At 51.0% G+C, this 21,107-nt stretch overlaps 4 protein-coding genes across 4 annotated transcripts; 3 read left to right on the forward strand and 1 right to left on the reverse strand.

The window, feature by feature from the left end:
* Positions 1 to 1,959: 1,959 nt before the first annotated feature.
* BBA_01369 (isoleucyl-tRNA synthetase) lies at positions 1,960 to 4,872 on the reverse strand (the record flags this gene model as incomplete). Its single annotated transcript, XM_008596466.1, has 2 exons — positions 1,960 to 4,756; positions 4,823 to 4,872. The coding sequence occupies 2 exons, from the start codon at positions 4,870 to 4,872 to the stop codon at positions 1,960 to 1,962; spliced, it is 2,847 nt and encodes a 948-aa protein (XP_008594688.1).
* A 791-nt stretch (positions 4,873 to 5,663) lies between these two features.
* Positions 5,664 to 6,573, forward strand: BBA_01370 (uncharacterized protein; the record flags this gene model as incomplete). Its single annotated transcript, XM_008596467.1, has 2 exons — positions 5,664 to 5,904; positions 5,969 to 6,573. The coding sequence occupies 2 exons, from the start codon at positions 5,664 to 5,666 to the stop codon at positions 6,571 to 6,573; spliced, it is 846 nt and encodes a 281-aa protein (XP_008594689.1).
* Positions 6,574 to 12,043: 5,470 nt separating this feature from the next.
* BBA_01371 (uncharacterized protein) lies at positions 12,044 to 13,415 on the forward strand (the record flags this gene model as incomplete). The annotated part of the gene is made up of 5 exons (XM_008596468.1): positions 12,044 to 12,114; positions 12,210 to 12,478; positions 12,793 to 12,873; positions 13,223 to 13,268; positions 13,304 to 13,415. 5 exons carry the CDS (start codon positions 12,044 to 12,046, stop codon positions 13,413 to 13,415), a joined length of 579 nt encoding a protein of 192 aa, XP_008594690.1.
* Positions 13,416 to 17,699: 4,284 nt separating this feature from the next.
* On the forward strand, positions 17,700 to 18,095 carry BBA_01372 (uncharacterized protein; the record flags this gene model as incomplete). The annotated part of the gene is made up of 1 exon (XM_008596469.1): positions 17,700 to 18,095. One exon carries the CDS (start codon positions 17,700 to 17,702, stop codon positions 18,093 to 18,095), a length of 396 nt encoding a protein of 131 aa, XP_008594691.1.
* Between the last annotated feature and the right edge of the window lie 3,012 nt (positions 18,096 to 21,107).

Consider the following 21,107-nt stretch of genomic DNA (forward strand, 5'->3'; position numbering starts at 1 on the left):
GTCTAGGGCAAGATTTTGCTACCTAACCTAATTATACCCACTGTCGATTCCGGTGCCCATCGTTGTCTCAAGGATTCATTCGCAGCCACACGCATCAGCCGCTCCATTTTATATACACGAACTCTTTCTTTGACTCGACAAAAGACACACGACGTATGCCATTCACCAAGAGTCTGCGGGCGGGCATCGTGCTACTATGTGCTGGAATTGTCTCGGGGCCTACATCTTGAGCAATCTTTTACCTGTTGCAGTCTGTTGCCTTTTGTAACGCCATGGCCACACTACTCTTCTTCCTCGCGCCCATCTTGCCTCTTGCGGCGACGCATGCCTCCCACCACTGCAACACCGGGCCAATCCGGCCAAAAAAAAATCTTGATATTCTATGCACTAGCAAATCTCTTGCTGCCCTGATTCTTACTTGAGCCTCACGCCAGCCCAACCTGCGGCAGCCGGCTGCCAACAGCCTCGGATCTCGTTAGTTTTCCCTCTGGCGTTTTTCAGCCGCCGACTACATTGTTGGCCCTTGCGATTTTTGTACTCGCATAATATGGAACGATGACCGCCTCGTCAAGCTCATCATTTTTCACTCGTCTTCACAAGTCTTTCCTCACAAACTGTCCAACCCCGCAATGCACAGTAATTAGTAGGTAACGGTATTCGTCAATCGTCACCAGCCACAATGCCACCCCCCAACCTCGACGACACTCCCCTGAACCCAGATGCTGCACGATATGACTGTCCCTCTCCGATTCTGGAATAGACCTTGTCCACATCATGATTACGCGAAACCTTTTCTCGAAATCTGTGCTTTTTCTTGGGTTTTAATCCTTCTTTTACCATTCTCCAACTTCTTTGTCAATATTTCATCATTCATTACCAATACCTCCACCACATGCTCTTATTGTTCTTTTGGGTTTTTACCAATTTCTGCCTACCTATCCGTAACCTTACCCCCGTAGTCCGATGCTGGCTGCAGAGTCAGCCTCTGCAGTTCCGTTCTGTGCCATTCATCGCTTTTTCAGCGCTTACAACGACCACTTTTTTTTTTCCAATACTCGAATGCTCCGTCGTCAACGCGGTCCGGAAAGTTTTCGGTCTTCTTCTCGTGTCCAGCTTTGACTACGTTCCCCCCTTCACCCTCTTCTGCTTTCCGCCCACGGCATTCCGCGTCCGGTTATTCTAGAGTATCATTCTTTCCCGCGGGTCCATACAGGTCATCAAGTCAAGTCAATATATCCTACAGATAAGCAGCCAGCCCGCTCTCTTAAGTTAATAGCCAAGCCTTTCAATAACCCACCACGTCCCAAAGTCTCAACGGCGCTAGCATAAAGCTTGGCTCCGGGCCCCAAGTGGGCTTGGCGGCCTGGCGACATTGCTCGCCCTGCGTAAATTTGGTTTACGCACCCCCACCCCGCCCCGAGCTCGGCCCCGCGGTCGTCTCGTCTGACCATGCATGACCGCTTTTATATCCTCCACCACATCATTGAATTCTGTGAGCAGACGCAAAGCAATCAAAATCATGGCGGATAGAGAGAGTCCGTTCTTTCTTCTTAGCTCGACGGCTGGACCGCCGGCTCTTTTCCTCGTCTTTTCTTCTTACTTGTGATCGTTATTCCTTTGCAAGACCCCAACTCGAGATCAGGGTCTGTCTCTTTGCACTTTTCGCTCATTGTGCATTTGGTCATTCCACCTCCCCCCCTAGGCTCTTTAGAGAGTCATGCCCGGGCTTTCTCGTGCAACATCAATACCGTTGAGGCCGGCGTTATGTAAATTGGTAAGCTAGAGTTCATAATACAGAAAAAGAGGTGCCAAAGCTCCGTCACCTCTAGCAGCGCCTTCCATGTCAATGTAGCCTCCTCGTCTGACGCTCTGCACTTCTAAAACGTAATCTTACAAACTAAATGTACATGATCTTCAAAATTGGCACCCATCAGCCGGACATTAACGCCCGTCCGCACACTATACCTTGTCCTCATGCTTCTTGACTTCGGTCTCGCATCGCCCGCACAGCCCGTCTTCCTCTTCGGCCTGGTACCGCCAGCATCGCGAGCACTTGGCCTGCGCCGGCGGCAACACATGCACCTTGCCTCGGGACTCGTCACCGCCAATGGCGGTGGTGTAGCGCCACGCCGGCTGCTCGGGCAGCGCGCTATTCACTGAAACCGACGACACCACAAAGATGGCGTCTAGCTCGTCCTGGTACTCCGCCAGACACGAGACCAGGCCGGCATCCTCTGTCGTGACAATGACCGAGCACTGCAACGAGCTGCCCACTTCCTTGGCCAGCCGTGCCGGCTCCAGCCCGGCCTTGATAGCCTCGTGCACGGCAAAGAGTTTGGGAATGTCCTCGCGTAGCTTTTGCTCGTCATACTTTAAGCGCCCAGAGTCAATGACTGGTGACTTGTACAGCTGCCTTGCCGGGTGCACCATTGGGCTGTCCTCGACCATCCAGCTAGGTCTGTTGGCCCAGGCCTCCTCTACCAGCACAGGCGTTACTGGGGCCAGCATCCTCAACATGCCAACCAGTATCGGCTCGATCGCTCCACCCCCGTCGCCGCAGTACAGTCTGTCCTTGAGGGCTTCCAGGTAAAATGCCGACAGGTCCGTGGCGACCCAGCGGTTCAAGATACCTACACCCTTGTGAAACTCGTGGTTGTTGTACGCCGCCCACACCTGCTCCATTGTCGTCGACAGCTGCAGCATGGCAATGTGGTCGAGCCTGGTCAGGGGAGTGTTGCGGCCGGACTCGTGCACTGAACCAAGAAGCATTTTGAGAATCGTCCGGTACCGAACAAGCGCGTTGTGGACGGGCTGCAGGATGCTGGGGCCAATGAGGATATCTGTGGTAAAGTCACAGCTGCCGGCCCACAAGCGTAAAGCATCAGGCCCTAGAGCATCAGGCTGTCCAGCGTCTTTACCTTTGCGCTTCACTGGTGGTAAAAGTGTGCCGTTCATGACCTCCTCTGGGGATAGAGTGTTGCCCAACGACTTGGACATCTTCTTTCCTTGCGCGTCCAGTGTGAAGCCGTGCGTAATCAGGGTTCGAAACGGAGCAATAATGCTGCCCGCAGGTTTGCCATCAGCCTTTTGCGCCGCCACATAGCTGAGGAGACTGGACTGGAACCATCCGCGATGTTGGTCTGAGCCTTCAAGACAGACGTCGACCTGCTTTTCGATTTCGGTCCAGCTAGTACCACTGTCAAACCAAACATCCATTGTGCATGAGCCGCGATAGTATTTGCCTTTGAGATGTTCTGGGATCCAAACTGGGTCATCTGGGCTGTCCGAGAACCACGCATCCGATGATCTCTCCTGCATCACATTGATGATATGCTCAATAGTATCTGCGTCCATAATGGCTTTGTGATTACAGTCGTAAAGGGCTGGAATTGGTACACCCCATGAACGCTGTCGCGAAATACACCACTCGGATCTACCTTTGATGAAGCTCTCTAATCTTGCTCTGCCATTTTCAGGCACAAACTTGACATTCTTGAGAGCGTTCAATGCATCATCCTTGATACTTCCTACATCAGCAAACCACTGTGGAGTGGCTCGAATGACAACCGGCTTCTTTGATCGCCAGTCATAAGGATACTTGTGCTGAATCTCATGAGTCGCAATCACATCCTCAGCCACGAGTTCGAGAACGGAAGAGCTTCCACCATCCAATATAGAGGGCGCCGAGGTGAGTACTTTCGGATCGTCAGGGTATGCTTCTTCTGTGAACCGACCTTTGTGGTCGATGGGCGCAAACGGCTCAATGCCGTGCGCAAGGCAGACCTCGTAGTCATCTTGCCCGTGACCAGGTGCTAGATGCACCAATCCAGTACCCGAATCAGCAGAGACAAAATCTGCATGGATTATAGGCTGCCAAGGAGCGGTGATGCCTCTTAGCTTGTTGTGATACTCCAGACCAACCAGCTTCGAACCCGGGATGTCGTCGACTATAATCTCGGCTTCTGGGATGTATTTGCGGATAGCTTCGATTCGACTTGAAGCAACAAGAAGTCCGTATCCGTTCATCTGTAGAACAGCATATAGTATGTCATTGTGAACGCCGATCGCCTTGTTTGCCGGGAGCGTCCACGGCGTCGTCGTCCAAATCGATGCGTACAAGGGAACGTCAAAATCTCGAAGCTCCGTGATGCCGCTGTGGGACCTGATCGGAAACTTGATATAGGCACAATTTGAGACGTGGTCGTCTTTGTATTCCAATTCGGCTTCGGCGAGGGCGGTGGCGGATGATGGCGACCAGTATACCGGCTTGTGCTTTCTGTAGATGAGCCCGTGGCGCACCATCTTCTGGAAGACGCGCAGCTGTCGAATCTCGTATGCCCGATCCATGGTGGTCCATTTATTATCCCACTCTGACATGACGCCAAATGACCGGAACCCCTTCATCTGCTCCGTGACCGTCTTGGTCGCCAACTTGCGCGCCTGCTTTCGCACCTCCACACTCGAGAGGCCCTTTGTTTCTGTGGTTCCTAGAGCCTTCATCTCGATCGGCAGCCCGTGGCAGTCCCAACCAGGTCGAAAAACGACCCTTCGGCCATTCTGCACCTGTACTCGTACAACCATATCTTTGAGGATCTTGTTGATCGCGTGCCCGGTGTGCAGCGGGCCGTTTGCATATGGAGGGCCATCTTGAAGAATAAAAGGCTCGTCCTGGGACGGTCGCGACGACTGCCAGTTATAGAATTCGTCCGAGCAACTCAGCAGATGCTGTCGTTGTAGCTTCGGGTTCGGTCGCGCCCTGAATGGCAGAAAGATTAGGGCGTCGCTTCATTACTGGGGCGCTGGGTTATGCCTGAAAGCTTACGGAAAAGTTGAGCGGGGCAGTCTCAAAGTTGACTTCCACGATTTGGACATTTCGACGTCCAATCTATGTCGTAGGGGCTGCCAATGCAGCTGGGCTGAATGCGGCTTGTGCGAGCTTCGGCGTCAAATTCATATGGATATTACTTTTGGATGTCGGTGGGTCCCGTGGAGATCCTCAGGCACAACCCTGTCCGGAGAGTTGCTGCGGCTTCATCGCGAGATCTCTCGCCAACTGCCATAATTTTATTCTCAGTGATTGAAAACCTTCATGAGAAAGTTCAATTGACTTTACCACTCGAGCCTCTGCCAATAATACTGACGGCACCCACTCAGTCCATGTATAGAATTGACCCTGACCGTCTTGGCCAAAGGCCGGTCTTATTAGAGTAAAGGCCCTTTATAGACGCAGACTGATCTCCTGCCCAAGAGACTCTGCGGGAGTTGTTTGAAAATCGTAGTAGTGTCGAGGGATATATATGATAGAAGGCATGGAACTTATTGAGGCTGAGTGATTTGTAGGCACGTCATAGCAACACTGGTGCCAAGACAACAAAGTCATGATCAACAAGTGCTTCTGCACCGTCTGCCGCGCCAGTTCTTTCGGTCTTGAATGAAGGGAGCTTAGATGCGTATTGAAGTCGAGTTATTGCCCTGACAGAAGATTCGTCTTGCCCATTCTCGCAATGATTGCTCACTTCCATCTCTTCAAAACGCATATGTACCCTACAATACTTGTTGGACACAGTGGGGCCGACAGTGATGTCACCCCGTTCACGGTGAGTTTTGGTCACTTCCATCAACTTTACATCGTTCCAGCCTACTGGCACAGATACTGCAGCGCAATGGCTCCTGTACGGCGATATCTAAGAATTACCAAGTATTCTGTTCTAGAATGCCGGATATACCTCGATAGCCCAGCGCTTGCGCAATCTTGGCTGCTGCATCCGAGGCACCAGACTCTGGCGCGGGTGATAGAAGCTGTGCGCCCACTAGTGTTGCCGAAGCTGCGAGAGGAAAAAGAACGCGAGAGAGCCAAGAAAAAGCCGTCTAAAAAGTCTCGAGTAAAGGACGTGATTGTGAAAGGTATGCTAGTCTGTTGGCTACCAGTCCAACTCACGCGGGTTGACACTGGGCTAACAGTTCGCAGATGATTTTGAAGTATCCATGTTTCTCACCGAAACAAGCACGCGACATTCGTTGCTCACCAAGAAGAAACGCTTTAGAGAAAAAGGCCCGACGATGATGCAGTCGAATGCAACCAAACTCATCGACGAGACAAATGACCAACCCCTTGGTGTAAGCAATGCAGATTTTGCTCCCATACGCATCGAGGAAGACAGCGATGACGAAGAAAACATTGACCTATCGGCCATCCCGACTTCCGATGCGCAAGGCGGATCCAAGCGTGGCAGAGGTCTTAGCGAGTATGCTTCGGCACCTGGTGATGGTGAGGCAGAAGGAGTTGCCATAGAGCTGAATTCCGACGGTGAGGAGCCGCCATCCAAACGACGGCGCGAGATTCCAGGACAGGGATCTGACGAAGATGGCGAGGATGACAAGAAGAAAATGGCCATGGACGTTTCATACGAGGGCTTCGCAATCTACGGGCGTGTTCTCTGCTTGGTGGTTAAGAGACGGGATACCGCGACGAGGTCTAATAAGTCAACGCCGCCTGGTAGCACCGCAACTACTGGGCAAGCGAAAATGGAGAACTGGATAACATCTACCCAAATGCCGGCTGACGAAGCATGACATGACGACTGGTGATGATGAAACGGCGTCACGAGGCAAGCGATTGCCGAGACCCCTGGGGATGATTTTATGCTTTCACCGAGATTTCAACGTCATATGAACGTAAAGGCCTGCTGCATAACTGCTATGTTTGGTGAAGATTGACCCTGTACGCATTAGCTTTTGATGCATGGCCATCATCAGAAATGCACAGTCTTTTACGCGTCGCGCATGAAGCATCATGGGACAGCAGCCCCATGAGTTGTTAGAGTGTCATGCTGGATCAGCGTCTTGTCCTATAGGCAGGCTGGACACATCATGGTCGAACTGGAGGGGGCGTCGGGTGTCTACAACCAACAAGGTTTGGAGAAGACTTGGACGACAAGGAAAGAAAGGGTCGTAACTGTTGGATTGCATCCGCAAACGCTAAGATCAGCACTGATGATTGATGCAGCGGGTTTGCGCATGTAGACGGCCGTTTTGCATTGCATAAGCGCTCAAGTGAGAAGACACCGTCATTGGACAAGCAGAATAAGATTTTCGTGCCAAGGGGTTTATTTCCGCCAGCGAGAACCTTTTTTTCTTGGATCAGTCCCGGCCGTGCCCCCGTTTTGAAATCGATGCTTGCGTTGCGCGATAATGATTTGAAACACCGATTGGTGATTGAGCTGCGCTCGGCGCCGGAAAATAGACAGGGTGAAGAACGCGTAAAGTCGTGTAAAAAGGCGAAATAAAAATAGACTTGACTGCTAAGTCGGCGTTACGAGAGTTTAAAAGTGATGCTAGTGTTTCATGGTGTCTACAAGCTTTTCGGGTTCGCTCTATTTTCGGTCCGATGCGTCGCGTGCAGAATTTCGGTTGCATAGTTTTAACTGATGAAGAAAAACTAAAGCACATTTTTACAGAGACAATTCGGCATATGCCAAGCATTGATTACCGCGATGACTGCATTGCTTCAAAGAGACAACAAAAAAAAAAGGCTGTCGGCGTTGCCCCTTCTCGCACCGCTCGGACTATGTATGCATGCATGTCTTGCGCCGCATGAAAGAGAAAGAAAAAGGGTCTGCCCACTGTGAAGCCATGCAGTTTCGCATCTGTTCAATGCGCGCTGATGTATTGAACTTGGTATCGAGGCTTTTTCCCACCCCCAAGGTTGTGAATTTCAAAGATGATGGCGGGCACCAGTTTGCTGCATTGAAGCGCCATCGTACGACGCATATGCTGACATTTGACCTTTTCCGACTGCTTTTTCTGGCATGTTTTGACACTTCATCACGCAGCCCTAGTGGGCAGATGACCAGACTGTTTGGCAGGGTGCTAGTTTACACTCGATGTCTTGATCGGAAACAAATCACATCGACATCGGAGGGCGGAGAGGTACTTGATGCCAAAGTACCGGCATCAAAGGCGTCGGGCAACGCCCCAAAACTGGGCTTTGTGGTACATGATGTGTCGTTGCAGATGCCATACTCGTAGTCTCATATCACCTCATCTCTTTCATCACTTTACTGCCCTGCTCGTGATCACACGGTGCGCCACGAATCACGGCAATGCGTGCGCGCGTCAACCTCGCCGCCAACCTCTCTGCCCCTCCTTCCCCTGTAAGCAAATCGGGCGGCGCGCCTTGAAACCCCCGCATTCAGCCATATGTACCAAATCATGTCACTGGCGCTGGAGACTTGATTCGATCAAACGTACCATATTTTACCGTCACACATCTCACAACAGTCAGATTATTGCGGAGCTTCGGGCCGGCGGAGATTTGGTGTGTGTACTGGTAGTAGCGGCCGTCAGGTTGCCCAAATTCACCGTTACCTAGTTATTTACTCGGCCCGCCTGATAAAGCATGCCGCCCTCTTTCCCACATCAGACCACAGGATGGGCGATCTGTCGGCATCAGCGGCGATGTGAGGGGGGGTCGACCTTGCACGTATGCACGCAACCCAGCAGTAATCATACGAGTTGCGGTGGTACTGCAGATTTCTCCCGCCCGAAAAGTCTGCCCTGCACCTATTGGCGAACCCTTGGCTCGGCCGCGGACTTATGGACGCCCTTTGTCTCAGGGCGACGATTTCTGGTCGTGGCTTCGTGGCCGCGGATTCTTGTGTAATGAATCATATTGATCACTGCACCATAACCAAACTCGAGTGGCCGAGCAAGCAGAGAGGCACACGCCCCTTTCTGTTGCCCCTGCGCCATTGTCGGGCGGAAAGGCTGAATAGGCTGTTTGGACGACGCCTCAGACGTACTGGTATATAATAGCGTGCAGCAAGCATCGCGCATTACGCGTAATAATAAGCAGCCATCATGATGAAATATGCAACACTTGATTGAACCCCTGACAACCACGTGGGAAGAACAGCGAGCGACGCCCTCTCCCTCTGTGTCCCATGTTCGCCCAGCGCCTCACCCGCTCTGAAATTGGCAACTACACTATTTTCGAGACGGATAGATTAATTTCATCCGACCACTGCGCCACTTGTTCGTTTGTCGCAGTGTGCCATTGGAGGATGGAAACAACTGGGCATCATAGCGTGTAAGCCGATGAAGCACTTGCACATTGCGCCACCAGGCGAACGTACCATTGTGTGAAGAGTCAAACGACTGATGAGAAACTCGACTGGTGGCGGCGAACGGGGGCAAGCTCAAGCCATGAATGCCGGAATTCAGACTTTTTTTTTTCCGTCGTCGTTGGCTCATGGCGCGGACCCTAGACGAGTTGGGATGCATTATCAGCATTTTACCACCACCACCCACACTCAACGGCGGCAGTTGGCAGTGGCAGATGCCAGCCCCCCCAGCTAGCTACTCGGCACAGCCGGGGTGCACAAGAGTGCCGTAGCGTTTCATCACGGGTGGTGCCCGTAGGAGGGGACCAGCTATCTCTAAGTTATTCCACATTCTATCTTGCTCGAGGCGAAAAAAAAAAAAAAAAAAAAAAAGGCACGCAGTATCTAAGGAAAACAAAAAAACCCTTCCCGTGTAAGCCGGACTCGAGCCAAGCTAAGCAGGGCCAAGCCGCGAGACATGAAATGCATGTCATGTAAAGCCACGCTTGTTGTAGTTGACACTGCCTGTGGCTTATTGTGGCTTATACTTCTTCAGTTGGTCATCTGTAAATAGCTACGCGCGGGAGGCGCCATTAGTGGCCGAGCTACTGTTAGATTGGCAACCAGCTTTGCATGGAAATGTCAAGGAGAATTCGGGCAGGCGGACGTGCTAATCAATGCCCACCGTGATCGCGCAACGAAAGGATTTGAGTCTACAGCTGTGTATTGGTTCCGTCCAAACTGATGAGTAATGCCTATTCTTTTGGCTGCGGGGATTCTCATGACCTTGCGCCGCGGAATGATCTTTCCATGACCAAAACAAACGGCGACGGATAAATATCTCGAGCCAGGCAGGCCTCGATTGCCAAGAGCTCCCAAGTTGGCGCCGCAATTTCCGGAAAACCCATTTTGAGAGCTACTTTGCGTCGGTAGACTAATCCTTCTGATATACTGTTTGTATTTATAATAAGTTACGGAACATGTCCATTTGTTTAGATACCCTTTTGTGTATTATTGTCAAGGTTTGGCTCATGTATATGACGCGAGCAGGCATCCGTTGCATGGTCCCTCCCCCCTAGCAAATCGGCAAACCTGCATTCGCGTGGGGAAAAGTGTTACGAATCATGAACCAGGAGAACAAGGTATCAAAGCTGACACAAATAATGGTCATTGCGCAACTCACTACGAGAGAGACAGGCGCAGAAAAAGAAAAAAAAACCTCCGAAATGAGTGGCTTGCATGGGACTCCTTACCCAGCCCCCAAACTGATTGAGACACTGGTCCAAGCTCGCTGGGCGACAGAAAAAGATGAGATGGTTGGGGCCAACTTGATGAACGCCCAGGATTAATACTTGATCTGTCAGGCAACCAATTTTGAAGCCACGAGCCAGCATCGGTTGAGGCCCAGGGCTTTGATTGGTTCAAAATTGGCAGATGACATCTTTGTTGCCTGGCAGAAGCAGTCATCACGAGAAAAGTCTCTCAAACCTTTTCCTGTTGATATGTCGTTGCCCGTTGGCTGCTGGTCGCACCATTGACGGGAAAGCTAGAGCGCATGAAACCCAGAATCCAGGGTGTTCCTCAGTAATCTGTAACTTGAGAGAGAGAGAGAGAGGAAAATCATGTAGTACTGCCTGGTCATTAATCAGAGCTGCATTATTGCGTTTCGGTACCATATATTAATCGTGACTCGAGAAAATGACAAGTTCAAGCGTCCAACAGCGCAATTTCGCGGGTACAATGACTTGACTAAAAATCCGAAAATAGCCTTTTTCGCATCGAGCAGAATGATTAATACAGGAGAATATTGTATTTACAAGGCTGGGGTTGCAAGGTTGCTAGTAAGGAGGCCCCCCCCCCCTGAGGCCAGATTTCGTATTTCCTGCGTCATCGTCGCAGGGGTTTAATGATGTGCTCATTTTTTTTTTCGACTACAAGAGCCGTTGTCCACAAGATGCATTTTTGCGGGCTGTCCATCTAATCACAATAAAAATTACACCCCCCAACCCCCCCTTCGACAAACTGCATGCTGAAGGAGGGGAACTTGTTGCGTGCATGTGTAAACTCGTCTACTGGTACAAAGGCGTCCTGCAATGCAACGCAGAGACAAGAGCGCAACGAGCTTGACTGGGTAGGGAAAGAAAACAAAAATCAAGGCTGCCCTTCTGGAAGGTTTTAGCCATGGCGCCATATCTGCCAACTCATGTGAGCTCCTTCGTGTAAAATACCCTTCTTCTTCTTCTCACCGACTTGATGGTTGACGAATTCGATGTTGCGGATCGGCAACTAGTTTCTTAGTTTCACTTATTGTTGTTCGTTGTTTAGGCATCGACACCAGCTTTTGCCAATGTTTTAGTGGCTCCATCCGAAACTTTACTTTGCCTCGTGACGCTAACAAGTACCTGTCCTTCTTCCATTGCCGAGCCCGCCGTGCAAATCATCTCGATAAGGATACCTACCGTTGAGGAAAAAAAAAAAAGCCGAATAATAAGCTTCGCAGTGACTCACTAGAAGAATAAGAAGAAGCTATTGCCAACAAATAAAAGAGGGGATTAGAGAGGCAGACCGGGGGGGGGGGGGGTGTAATGTGGACCGATACCTGAGAACAAAGTCACTCCTGTCAGCCAGCCCTCGATAAGTTTGTTGTATAAGTGAGAAAACTTTCAGCCTGCGCTTTTGCCTCTGAGCAACAAATCCGAGACAAGGACGGGAAATCTTCTGCGCAGCTTACAAAGGCAAAAAAAAGTGAGCATCGATAGCTGACAAGCAAGACATTGGAATCCTCTGGCGCTACAACGAACTCGGGAACAAGAAGCGAGGGGCAGCAGGTCTCATTGTTCGAATTTAACGGCGCACCGGATTTTAACCTCTTCTAGCTCGCAGCCGAACAAAAGAGTTGAAAAACATAATACTAAAATGAAATAAAATAAAATAAAATAAAAATGGTGTCATTGCTGCCAGCAATGCCGCTGGTCGGCGCCGCCCCCCCACGGCCAGCCAGCCAAAACATGCGGTAAGGCTGGCCACGCAGCAAAAGCAGCAGGCAGGTGGAAGGGGGGTCGCATTCATATCCTACGTGGCTAGGCCGGTGCTCATTGATGATTTTAGGGGGGGGGGGCCGCCAGCAGCTATTGATAATTTAGCTGCAGCCTGGGCGAAGAAAACGAAACGAGGCGACAGGTTGAGGAACGGCCACATGGCACATGGTTGGGCGCCGCTGCATGTCAGAAACGGGGCCAACCGAACGGCTTTTCTGTCATCTGTACGGATTACGGATTACAGTTTAGGGGGCCCTGATGACGCTGCCGTCGGCCTCCGTCTCCGTCGAGAGTGCAATCATGAGGCTTATCCTCAAGTCGCGGTAGGGGAGCGTGCGTGTACGTGTGGTTGGTTGTTGAGACTAGCAGGGACTGGGAAGGGGGGGGGGGCATACGGACAGCATTCTTTCTTTCTTTTTTTTTTTTTTTTTTCTTCCGTGATAATGGTGCTGCTTGCGCGCGACCGGTCCTTGTCACGATTTTCACTATGCACACTAGATTATTATCACCGGACAAAATAAACGGGGGTGTGTGTGTGAGTTGGCAGCTTGTTGGTCTTGGCTTTTTCCATGGAGATGCCGAAATTCGTTTGTGGGAATTCCTTCAACCATGTCTAGTTCCGAGATTTCGTTTTTATGCTGCAAATTTTTTAGTTTTTTTTTCCTTGTTGCAAGGAATCAAAGGGGAGAAAAACGCACCGACCGGTCGGCAGTTTACAAACATGGTCCAAAAAGGTATGGAATACGGTAAACCACCCCCATCAATTCCAAGGAAAAAAGAGGTAGATTGTTGTGCGTGCGGCATATTCGCGGAATCAGCGACGGCGATAACGCGCGAAAAGAGGTAAAAAAAAAAAAAAAAAAATTTGGGCCATCACATCCCGCATTGACAAACGGCGATGCCATGCCGGCCGGCCGGCCGTCGGCAAACCTCCAAAAAAGTTGGAACAGTAAATAGGTAACCAACGGCTGCCGGCCCTGGGCAAAACCGTGTTTCACGTTCCGCGGGGGCGCGGGGAGGGCGGCAAAATGGCACTTTTGAAGAAGAAAGTGAAAAAACTCTAAAAAATTCTCTTTGTTGCAGGGTCTAATTGGACCGAGCCGGCTTACTCGAGCCGCATGGAAATAAGGTAATAGGCTCTCGTCCAATGGACAAACTCAACAGCCTGCAGCCCTCTTTCATCATCATCCTGCTCGGCCTATCCCGCACGAACAGAGTTTCTGATGCTTGTATCAGTCTTCAATCACTTGACCTGTTCATCAATGCAAACATGTAAGCATCGGTCAAGGGCGAAAAAAAAAGTTAGAAAAGAAGACCATGATCAAGTACGCCGTCATAGACTGGGCGCGTGCTAGGGATTATACGAGCTCGTCACTGCACACGCTGCCCGTGCTTTTTACTAATAAAGCTTGGTTTTCGGCTTCATTTCTCAAACAAGAATGGCCAACAGCCGACAAGGTTTTCCAAAATCAGGCAAGAGAGAGAGCGCGAAGTAGAGCCAAAAAGAGCAAGTTGCAACCCCGCAATCTCTTGGGGCAATCGAACATGGCCCCAGGTATCTGATTGGCATTGGACTTTGTAGGCCGACAGATGACACAAGACAAAAGTGATGAAACAAAAGTGACAAACGAGCACCGTCATCAAGGAGGGCAAGGGGGGTTTTGCTAATCGTAAGCGAGATGCACATCTTCAATCTATTTTGCTCGCGCAGTCTGAATCCAATGTCAGCCGCTATTTGCGCCGGCTCTTTGCCCGTAATGAGGTTATCACTTTTCTTTTTCCTTCTTCCCGCCCAGCTGTGCATGGATTGGATTGAACCCAATATCACACTGACTGGATCAATGAGCCACATAACGACGCTTTTTTTTCTTCCCGCGCCAATTCAGGCCGGTGTTTAGTTGTGGCTGTCGATAATTCCTTTTTTGTCCGTGTGCAGGCTGGCAGGTACCCGGCTTCCCAAGGGGCAAGCCGTCGATTCTCGGACCAAACACCAGCGTTGGCCACTTAGAAAAAAGCAAGTCAACCAAGTTGGAAGAACGCGATTCGTAACGACACTCCAGCACAATGTGGCTCAATCATGTAGTTGTGTCTTGTATTAGCTCCAGCTGAACAAGTACGTTTCATGCGGTAACAATTGAGGAATGCATCAGACACCAACGGTCAAAAGGGCGGGCACCACGACATCCGAGGCCGAGCCTCTCATGTACTCGGGAGTCGGTACTAACAAAATAGTCAACCAGCCTTGCATGCTGAAATTAGGGTCTCCGTATCGTGAGGGCCAAATGCTTCAACACGTTTTGCGTCACCGGCCATTCGCCGAATCATGCAAGCACTCACATCGTACTCAGTACGAAAAGTTTATTATACAGTTGAGCGTTGTTGATTACCGACACGGCGGTCACGCAAGGCCCCCCAACCATATAGTGCAGAGAACTATGTAGCTCGTGCCACAAGCCACAAGGCAAATTACCTTTTACCCCCACAGGGACTTCTCATTCGTCTGCCGTCTGCCGTCTGCCGTCTGCCGTCTACCGTCTTCGCCAACTCGTACCTACTCGTAGCCTTGCCAGAGGACAATGGGCGCATCTTTGATTAGCTGCGTCAGGTTAGTTGGGCTGCGTGCCCAGTGGCGGGGTGAATTAACCTGGCAGTCAGAGCCTCACAAGGGAAAAAAAAAAAAAAAAACTTCCACGGGCCTTCCATTGAGTGGAGAAGAGAAGCTTCAAAGTGGACTGGCAATCAAACTACTCGCGTGTTGGCAAGGGGTGTGCGCTTGGTTTCCACATGAGGCGCAATTACAGACAGGCGAGCAGGGTCGTCGACCAGAAGTTTGGGACACATAGCCCTGGCTTTGATGCAATTAGTGAGGCAAAAGCCGGTATGTACGGAGAGCAAGGACCCCTTTATCCGGAGGTGAGATGATGAGAGACGTGGTTGTTGGGCGCCCTCCCCGCTATCCCGATCTGGCTGCTTTGACAGCGGGTCGAAATTGACTCCTTTCACGTCTCGTTGCGTCTCTACCAGTAGGCTCGAAGCCTCCTCCTTTTTGTAGAGGCCGAGCTGCTGCTTCGGGTGTCGTGGACGGGCGGTGTGAACCGTGCCGGTACCTGAGTCTAAGCCATCTCGGGGCTGGCTGTTGTTCTGGCGCGTAACGCTTTTTGCTGGTCCATGTGTGTCTGTGTTTGTGTAGGGCCGAGGGTGAGGCCCTCCTTGCTACAGCCAACGCCCCAGACGTTAGTCCAAGCCCGGGCTGGCCCTTTGCAATGCCTATTTATCCGTACACAGATTGTCCCTCGTTGGTCAATCGGAGGACGAGGGGAAGCCGTATTATCGCCATCAAGCACAGCAATGCGACGCTGGGCATCGACCCCTAGCCCCCTTCTTGCCCGCTGGTTAGCTGTGTGAAGGCCTGGTCGCGACTAGTTGGGCCGGCAGGATGGCTGAGAAGTTGATGGTGAGCTTGTCTGGTATCGTTTCGTTGTGACGGTGTGCCTGGACGGAATACGGCTGAGCGGGTGGAGAGAGAACAACCGTGTCGACGGAGAGAATAAGAACAAAAATAGAATACGTAGATTCTGATACAAGTGACACACGTCCTTTTGCGCTGCCTGACAGTTAAGTCGTTGGGACGCGTTTGTATGAAAGGAAACGAGTCACATGGAGCCGGGCGTGCGTTTGACGGACAGCATGATACAGCACCGCTCCTACTTCTTGGCATTTTCGTCCTTTTTTTCTTGTTCCTCGTATGATGAAATGTGTATTGCTTTGTTTGAATGCCATGTATAATCCATTATCAGGTGGCTGCTGCCTCGATGATATGGGCTGATGTGTCTTGGAGATGAGGCGCAATACTTTGTAGTGTGACTAGGTAACTATGGCTGGCTGTAGGCGCTTTGTGTAACAGCAGGAAACACGATGAATCAGCAGGTCGGTCAAGGCGGGCGCTGTAACTAACGGGTGAGATTACCACATCAGAAGGAGAGACCCCTGCACGCTTTGGTGCAAGTCACGGGCGCCGCGTGGTGAGGCGTAGGTAAGACAAGTATGACGATATTTTTATCCAATTTTTTGATTCAATTATTGGCTTGCTTTTCAAGGCCACGCTGATAATATTGATTTTCTTTTCTTCTTTTCCTTGCGCCGCGTGGTTTCTCGTTGACTGCGTTTCTTTCTTTTTTTTTGCCTCGTCATTCTTTTGCCCATGACCCAGGGGTGGGTTGAGTGGGGATAGCGCCTGTTTCAATTTCCTTCTAGGGCTCCACTGGCTCTGAGCACCGCGTCACAGACTCACAGCGGTCGAGCTCTGGAGACGTACTAGTAAGCAGTTGTTGGCGGCTGTTACAGGTGCTTGATTGCGAGAAAATTACGTGGCTGACAACCAAGTCATACATACGTCTCTATTACCATTTTGTTAGCGATAAAGTCAAGGTGCATATGTACGCATCAGAGCATGATACGACATTGTGGCTATAACGCCAGACTATCAATCGTCGCATAGGTACAAGACGTATGGGGAAGACGGGGACTGCAACGGGTACGGCAACGATGCGGCTCGCACGGCAGAGAGTTGTTGTGTTGAATAGCACCTCATAATTTATTTCGTATCCGTAGTCGTGGTACTGGAAAGCATGATGTTGTTGTATTAATATTCTACCTGGGTAAATAGTACCCCCAAGAAGTAGGGCGAATAGCGTTGAGGGTGTTTGCTGGAGGGGAGACAGCCCCGTCGGGGCGCCTGTAGATGATAATGTACGCCCCTCTCTCCGCTGCTGGCCTGTACGCTTGTACGCACCCCTTCCTTGGAGGCGGTCTGGTAGGTACATGCAGAACCGGTACCCCGTAGTTGAATTACCTACCTACAGTGGGCGTTGGGGGCGCTTGATCGCACACTCAACAGGTCTTGCTGGCTGTGTCCTATTGACAATGTCCCTCCTCACTCCCCTGCCTTTACCCCCCCCCCAAAGACGCCGTACAACCCACTCCGTCATTCCGCACCACTTTACATTCTGTGGTAGCCTACCTGCACCCCCCTCCCCCCTCCCCTCCCCCCTGTCAGACCACTGGTCACTAACTGCCTTGGCCCTGCCTTTTTCGCCCTTTGGCTCCTTGTGCTCATCTCGCGGCCCTGTTGAATACATAAGGCTTACTTCTCCCACCTCCTCCGATGTTCAATTTTACCGTCCACGATACAACATCCACAAGCACCTCTTCAAAGAGATTACAAGTTCTACTTGCACTACTTCTCGCATCCTCAATCAACATCATCAACACTGCTACGCACAAGCACTCTGCTACTTACACCACCACAACTTCCACCTTACCACCTGCGAACCTCCACAACCGGCCGTTCGCAAACAAACAAATCATCACTACAACACAGCATCTGCATAGACTCGTCAAACCATCTTGCAACATGCCTGCTCAGCGTCCTTCTCACCTTCCTCCCTGCCCTGGGCCTCCTCCCAGCCGCCCTCTGCCACCTCTGCCAAAGTAGACACTCTCTCGACTGGCTCACCAACACCTCGATAACGACTCGGTCACGCTTCGGATATTCGCAACAATGGACTTTACTTTCAAGCCCACAATGCCCACGACAACATCTTCGCATATGGACAATCATCTCCACCTCACGCTTGGTGGCTTGATCAGCCCTCGACTCGACCACTGCATCTGCGGGTCCACACCTGCAGGTCGACATGCATGCCTTCAGCCTGCCTGCTGCGCGGCATCAAAACTCTTCCCTGTTGGCTGCAGGCGCCTCGCTGTCTCTTGTCCTGCATATTTGGTCATCTGCCCTCCAAGACCGCCTCCACAACCTGACATGGGACTTTTCCCTTCCGTCATGTTCACAGACAATGGTCCCTCGACACGCCACCCCATTTCTCGCCTGAGCTGCTGGGCGCGGAAATATCTGCTTATTGTCATGGGCAGTTCTCTGAACTGGCCCATGTTATGATTTGTCAAGCCGTGTCCTTGAACTCTCATCGAGGCCAATTCTTTCTGGACCAAGCAACCCATGTTTTCCTCTTGTTTTCATTCAGCATCTTACACCATCTTCGCTGGCTCGAAGCCTTGTTGGCTGTCTTGCATCTCATTTTTGCCCATTTTATTTCTTTTTTTTTCTACATTAAAGATTGTACAAGGAGCGTGCATAATATACGGAGGAAGGACAGCACGGTCCCCTTTCACTTGCTTTCATTGGACGAGGAGGATTTACACATTATACACTTGTACTATTAGACATCCTGGCGCAGGCTAGTATTTTTTTTGTTGCCCTGCAGTCAGGCGTTTACACGATACCGGAGAGCATTCATGATACACACATTCGGGGTGGGGGCATATAGAGCACGGAAATATCCAACACAATTTCTTCACATAAAGACCTGCTCGACTGATCACTTGGTGTAGACGTTGGTAAGGTACAAGATCTGTTGCTCTTCACTTTGTGGCTCCTCAATTTGTTGCTCCTCTTGGTTGCTGTGTCTTACTTGGGAGGCCTAGGTCACTCATCATGGAGTGTTGCATATGCAGGTCGGTCTGTTTGGTCGCCTTGGGGGCTTGGGATTGACGCTTTCTGCTGTGAGACAGCGGAACAAAGGACCTCGTGTCTCTCACGACTTACTTGAACAAGTCAGCCTCGCCCAGGTGCCAGCCAGCCATTCCGTCTGCCACCCCCGCGAGACGATCAAGCCATGTTTCTGTCCAGTCCGTCTACAGCTTGCCTGCAGCCGCTGGGGCGGGGTACATACGTCTTGCGTCCTCCCTCCCAATTTTGCCGGTTGTTGCTTCCTTTCCCTCTTCACGACGTCCCAGCAGGCACACAAAGCTAGTTGGCCTACTACTCCGTATCCGTAGTTTATTAGAGTTGCATCTGCGAGGGCAAGCAAAACAAAGTTCAGGCCCGTCGATCTATCTGCCCCTCTTCCCGCGCTGTTTTAGGACTGGGGTTGGCGCATGTAACAGTCAGCGTTTTTTTTTTTTTTGGCCGAGTTTTTGCCAAGCAGCCCAGCGAAACAACCAAAAAAAAAAAGATGACTGGTCTGAATGATGGACCATTGTAATGCCCATCTTCTCCTCCCACAGAGATACTAGTCGCCGGAAATGGAATAGGATGAAACGTGCGCTCGCGCGCGCGGGGTGTGAGGCAGCCAGGCCGGCAGCCTACGCCCATCATGATGGAAATCAAAATGACTTGGGAAGGAGTCGGCAGGATATTTAATACTTGCATCAGAAAAAAAACCACGTAACTCGGTCTCGCCGGCTGAGCTGCCTCTTTGGGCGGGACCTGTTCATCCACCAGCGGCCTTTGCAAGCCACTTTACAGCTGTTTACAGAGAGAGATAGAGAGAGGGGGGGCAATGGCCGCGTGCGTCTCAACGTCACGATGCCAATGTGGTCATGTAGGCCAAGGAGAGCGGATGAGACCTGCTCTCTTTGGCGTGCGAGATATAAAAAAAAACGCCTCACCGGAAAGTGACAATGGCACCTTGCAGGTCCGGCAACGAGATGAGGCTACTGAGTAGAAGCATGCGGCGTCAGTTCCGCAGCCCTTTTTTGTCTCTGCTGTGCGGCGTTGCGCGCGCGCGCGCGCAACGCCCTGTCGTTTGAAACAAGGTCACACGCGCGGCCAGTTCTTCAAATCGGTAAAAGGTTCTGCGGACAAAAGACCAAAAGGCCGAGAAAGAGGGAAATTGGTTCGCGCAGCCCATCGGAAACGCCTGAAAAGGGACTATGCATGTTGTTGCCCTTGGCCAATGGGGCAAGTAAGTGGCTTGCATGCAGTCTCACAGGGAAGAGGAAAACGGGCATCGCGCGTCCATCGGCGCCCGGGTGTTTCAAGTTGAAAACAGAGGTCCGACGAAGAGAAAAACAAGAACAAAAAATCCCGACAGGAGAAAAAGCGCTTCATCAATCCCCTCCCCAAAACGCCGATCGATGACGTTGTGGTACTGGGACTGCTCATTGGTACCGCTCATTTCCAGTTTGCGGTGGCTGATGTACCGGACAGGGGGCCTTGGTGGGATGCTCTTTTTTTTTTTCTTTCTTAATAAGATTTATACTTGCACGTGGGGAAATGACCAGTATTATCGTAATATTCCCTTGCGACATGGGCTTTGACGCAAAGCAGTGGCAAAAAAAAAGGGATACATTCTTCCAGCCATGTTTCGGACTTTTTGTACAAGTAACCAAACTAGCAACTACACCGCATTTCTCGTAATCATCACGACCCCTATTTCCAGTTGTTCGGCCTTCGCTGATTACTTGCGATGCAGACACCTCTCCCTGAAATAATAACTATATGATATTACTGCACGACGCCCCGCCCGTGATGAACCTGCGTGCTACTCCAAGGGGGAAGAGACTGCATATACCTGATCCTGCCTATATCGTTTATCCGGGATCGTGAGATATGCCGGGATGTCGTGGCTGCCGAGTTCCAACACAGCAGGTAGTACTCCGTAAATTGGCAAGGGATGAAGGAATATCACGATGGCTTTGAGAAAAATTCAGACATGTTGATGGCAATCTCCTTGCCTGCAGCAATCCACCGCGGCGACCGGATCCCTGAAAAAAAAAAAGCCCACATCGGCGACCACGATATCAGACACTGCGGAGAGCAGGGAGGGTGTGCACGGAAACGGCCTGCTGTCGAAACTCTTAATTTCATGACTGCAGAAGACGACAAGCCACTTCTGCAGGTTCTTTCTCCTCAGAATTAAACTATGCAAGAACCAAGAGATGATACTCCACAAAGCAGCTTCAAGTCGTCTTCCAACTTGTTTCCCGAGCGTAGTCCACCCCTGAGATTTGCCACGTCTCCCGACTTGGCTTTCTCTTAAGCCTCCTGTACCTGGTTCGTGTTCCTGGATTGCTCCTACTAGTCTGCGTTGAGGCAAGTGCGCTGGTAACTCGGCCGATTACACTAAAAAAATCGCCACCCCTCGCTCGTTTTGTCATCTCTCCCCTT

The sequence above is a fragment of the Beauveria bassiana genome, assembly GCF_000280675.1.
Source record: "Beauveria bassiana ARSEF 2860 unplaced genomic scaffold BBA_S00003, whole genome shotgun sequence".
Classification (NCBI taxonomy): Eukaryota; Fungi; Ascomycota; class Sordariomycetes; order Hypocreales; family Cordycipitaceae; genus Beauveria; species Beauveria bassiana.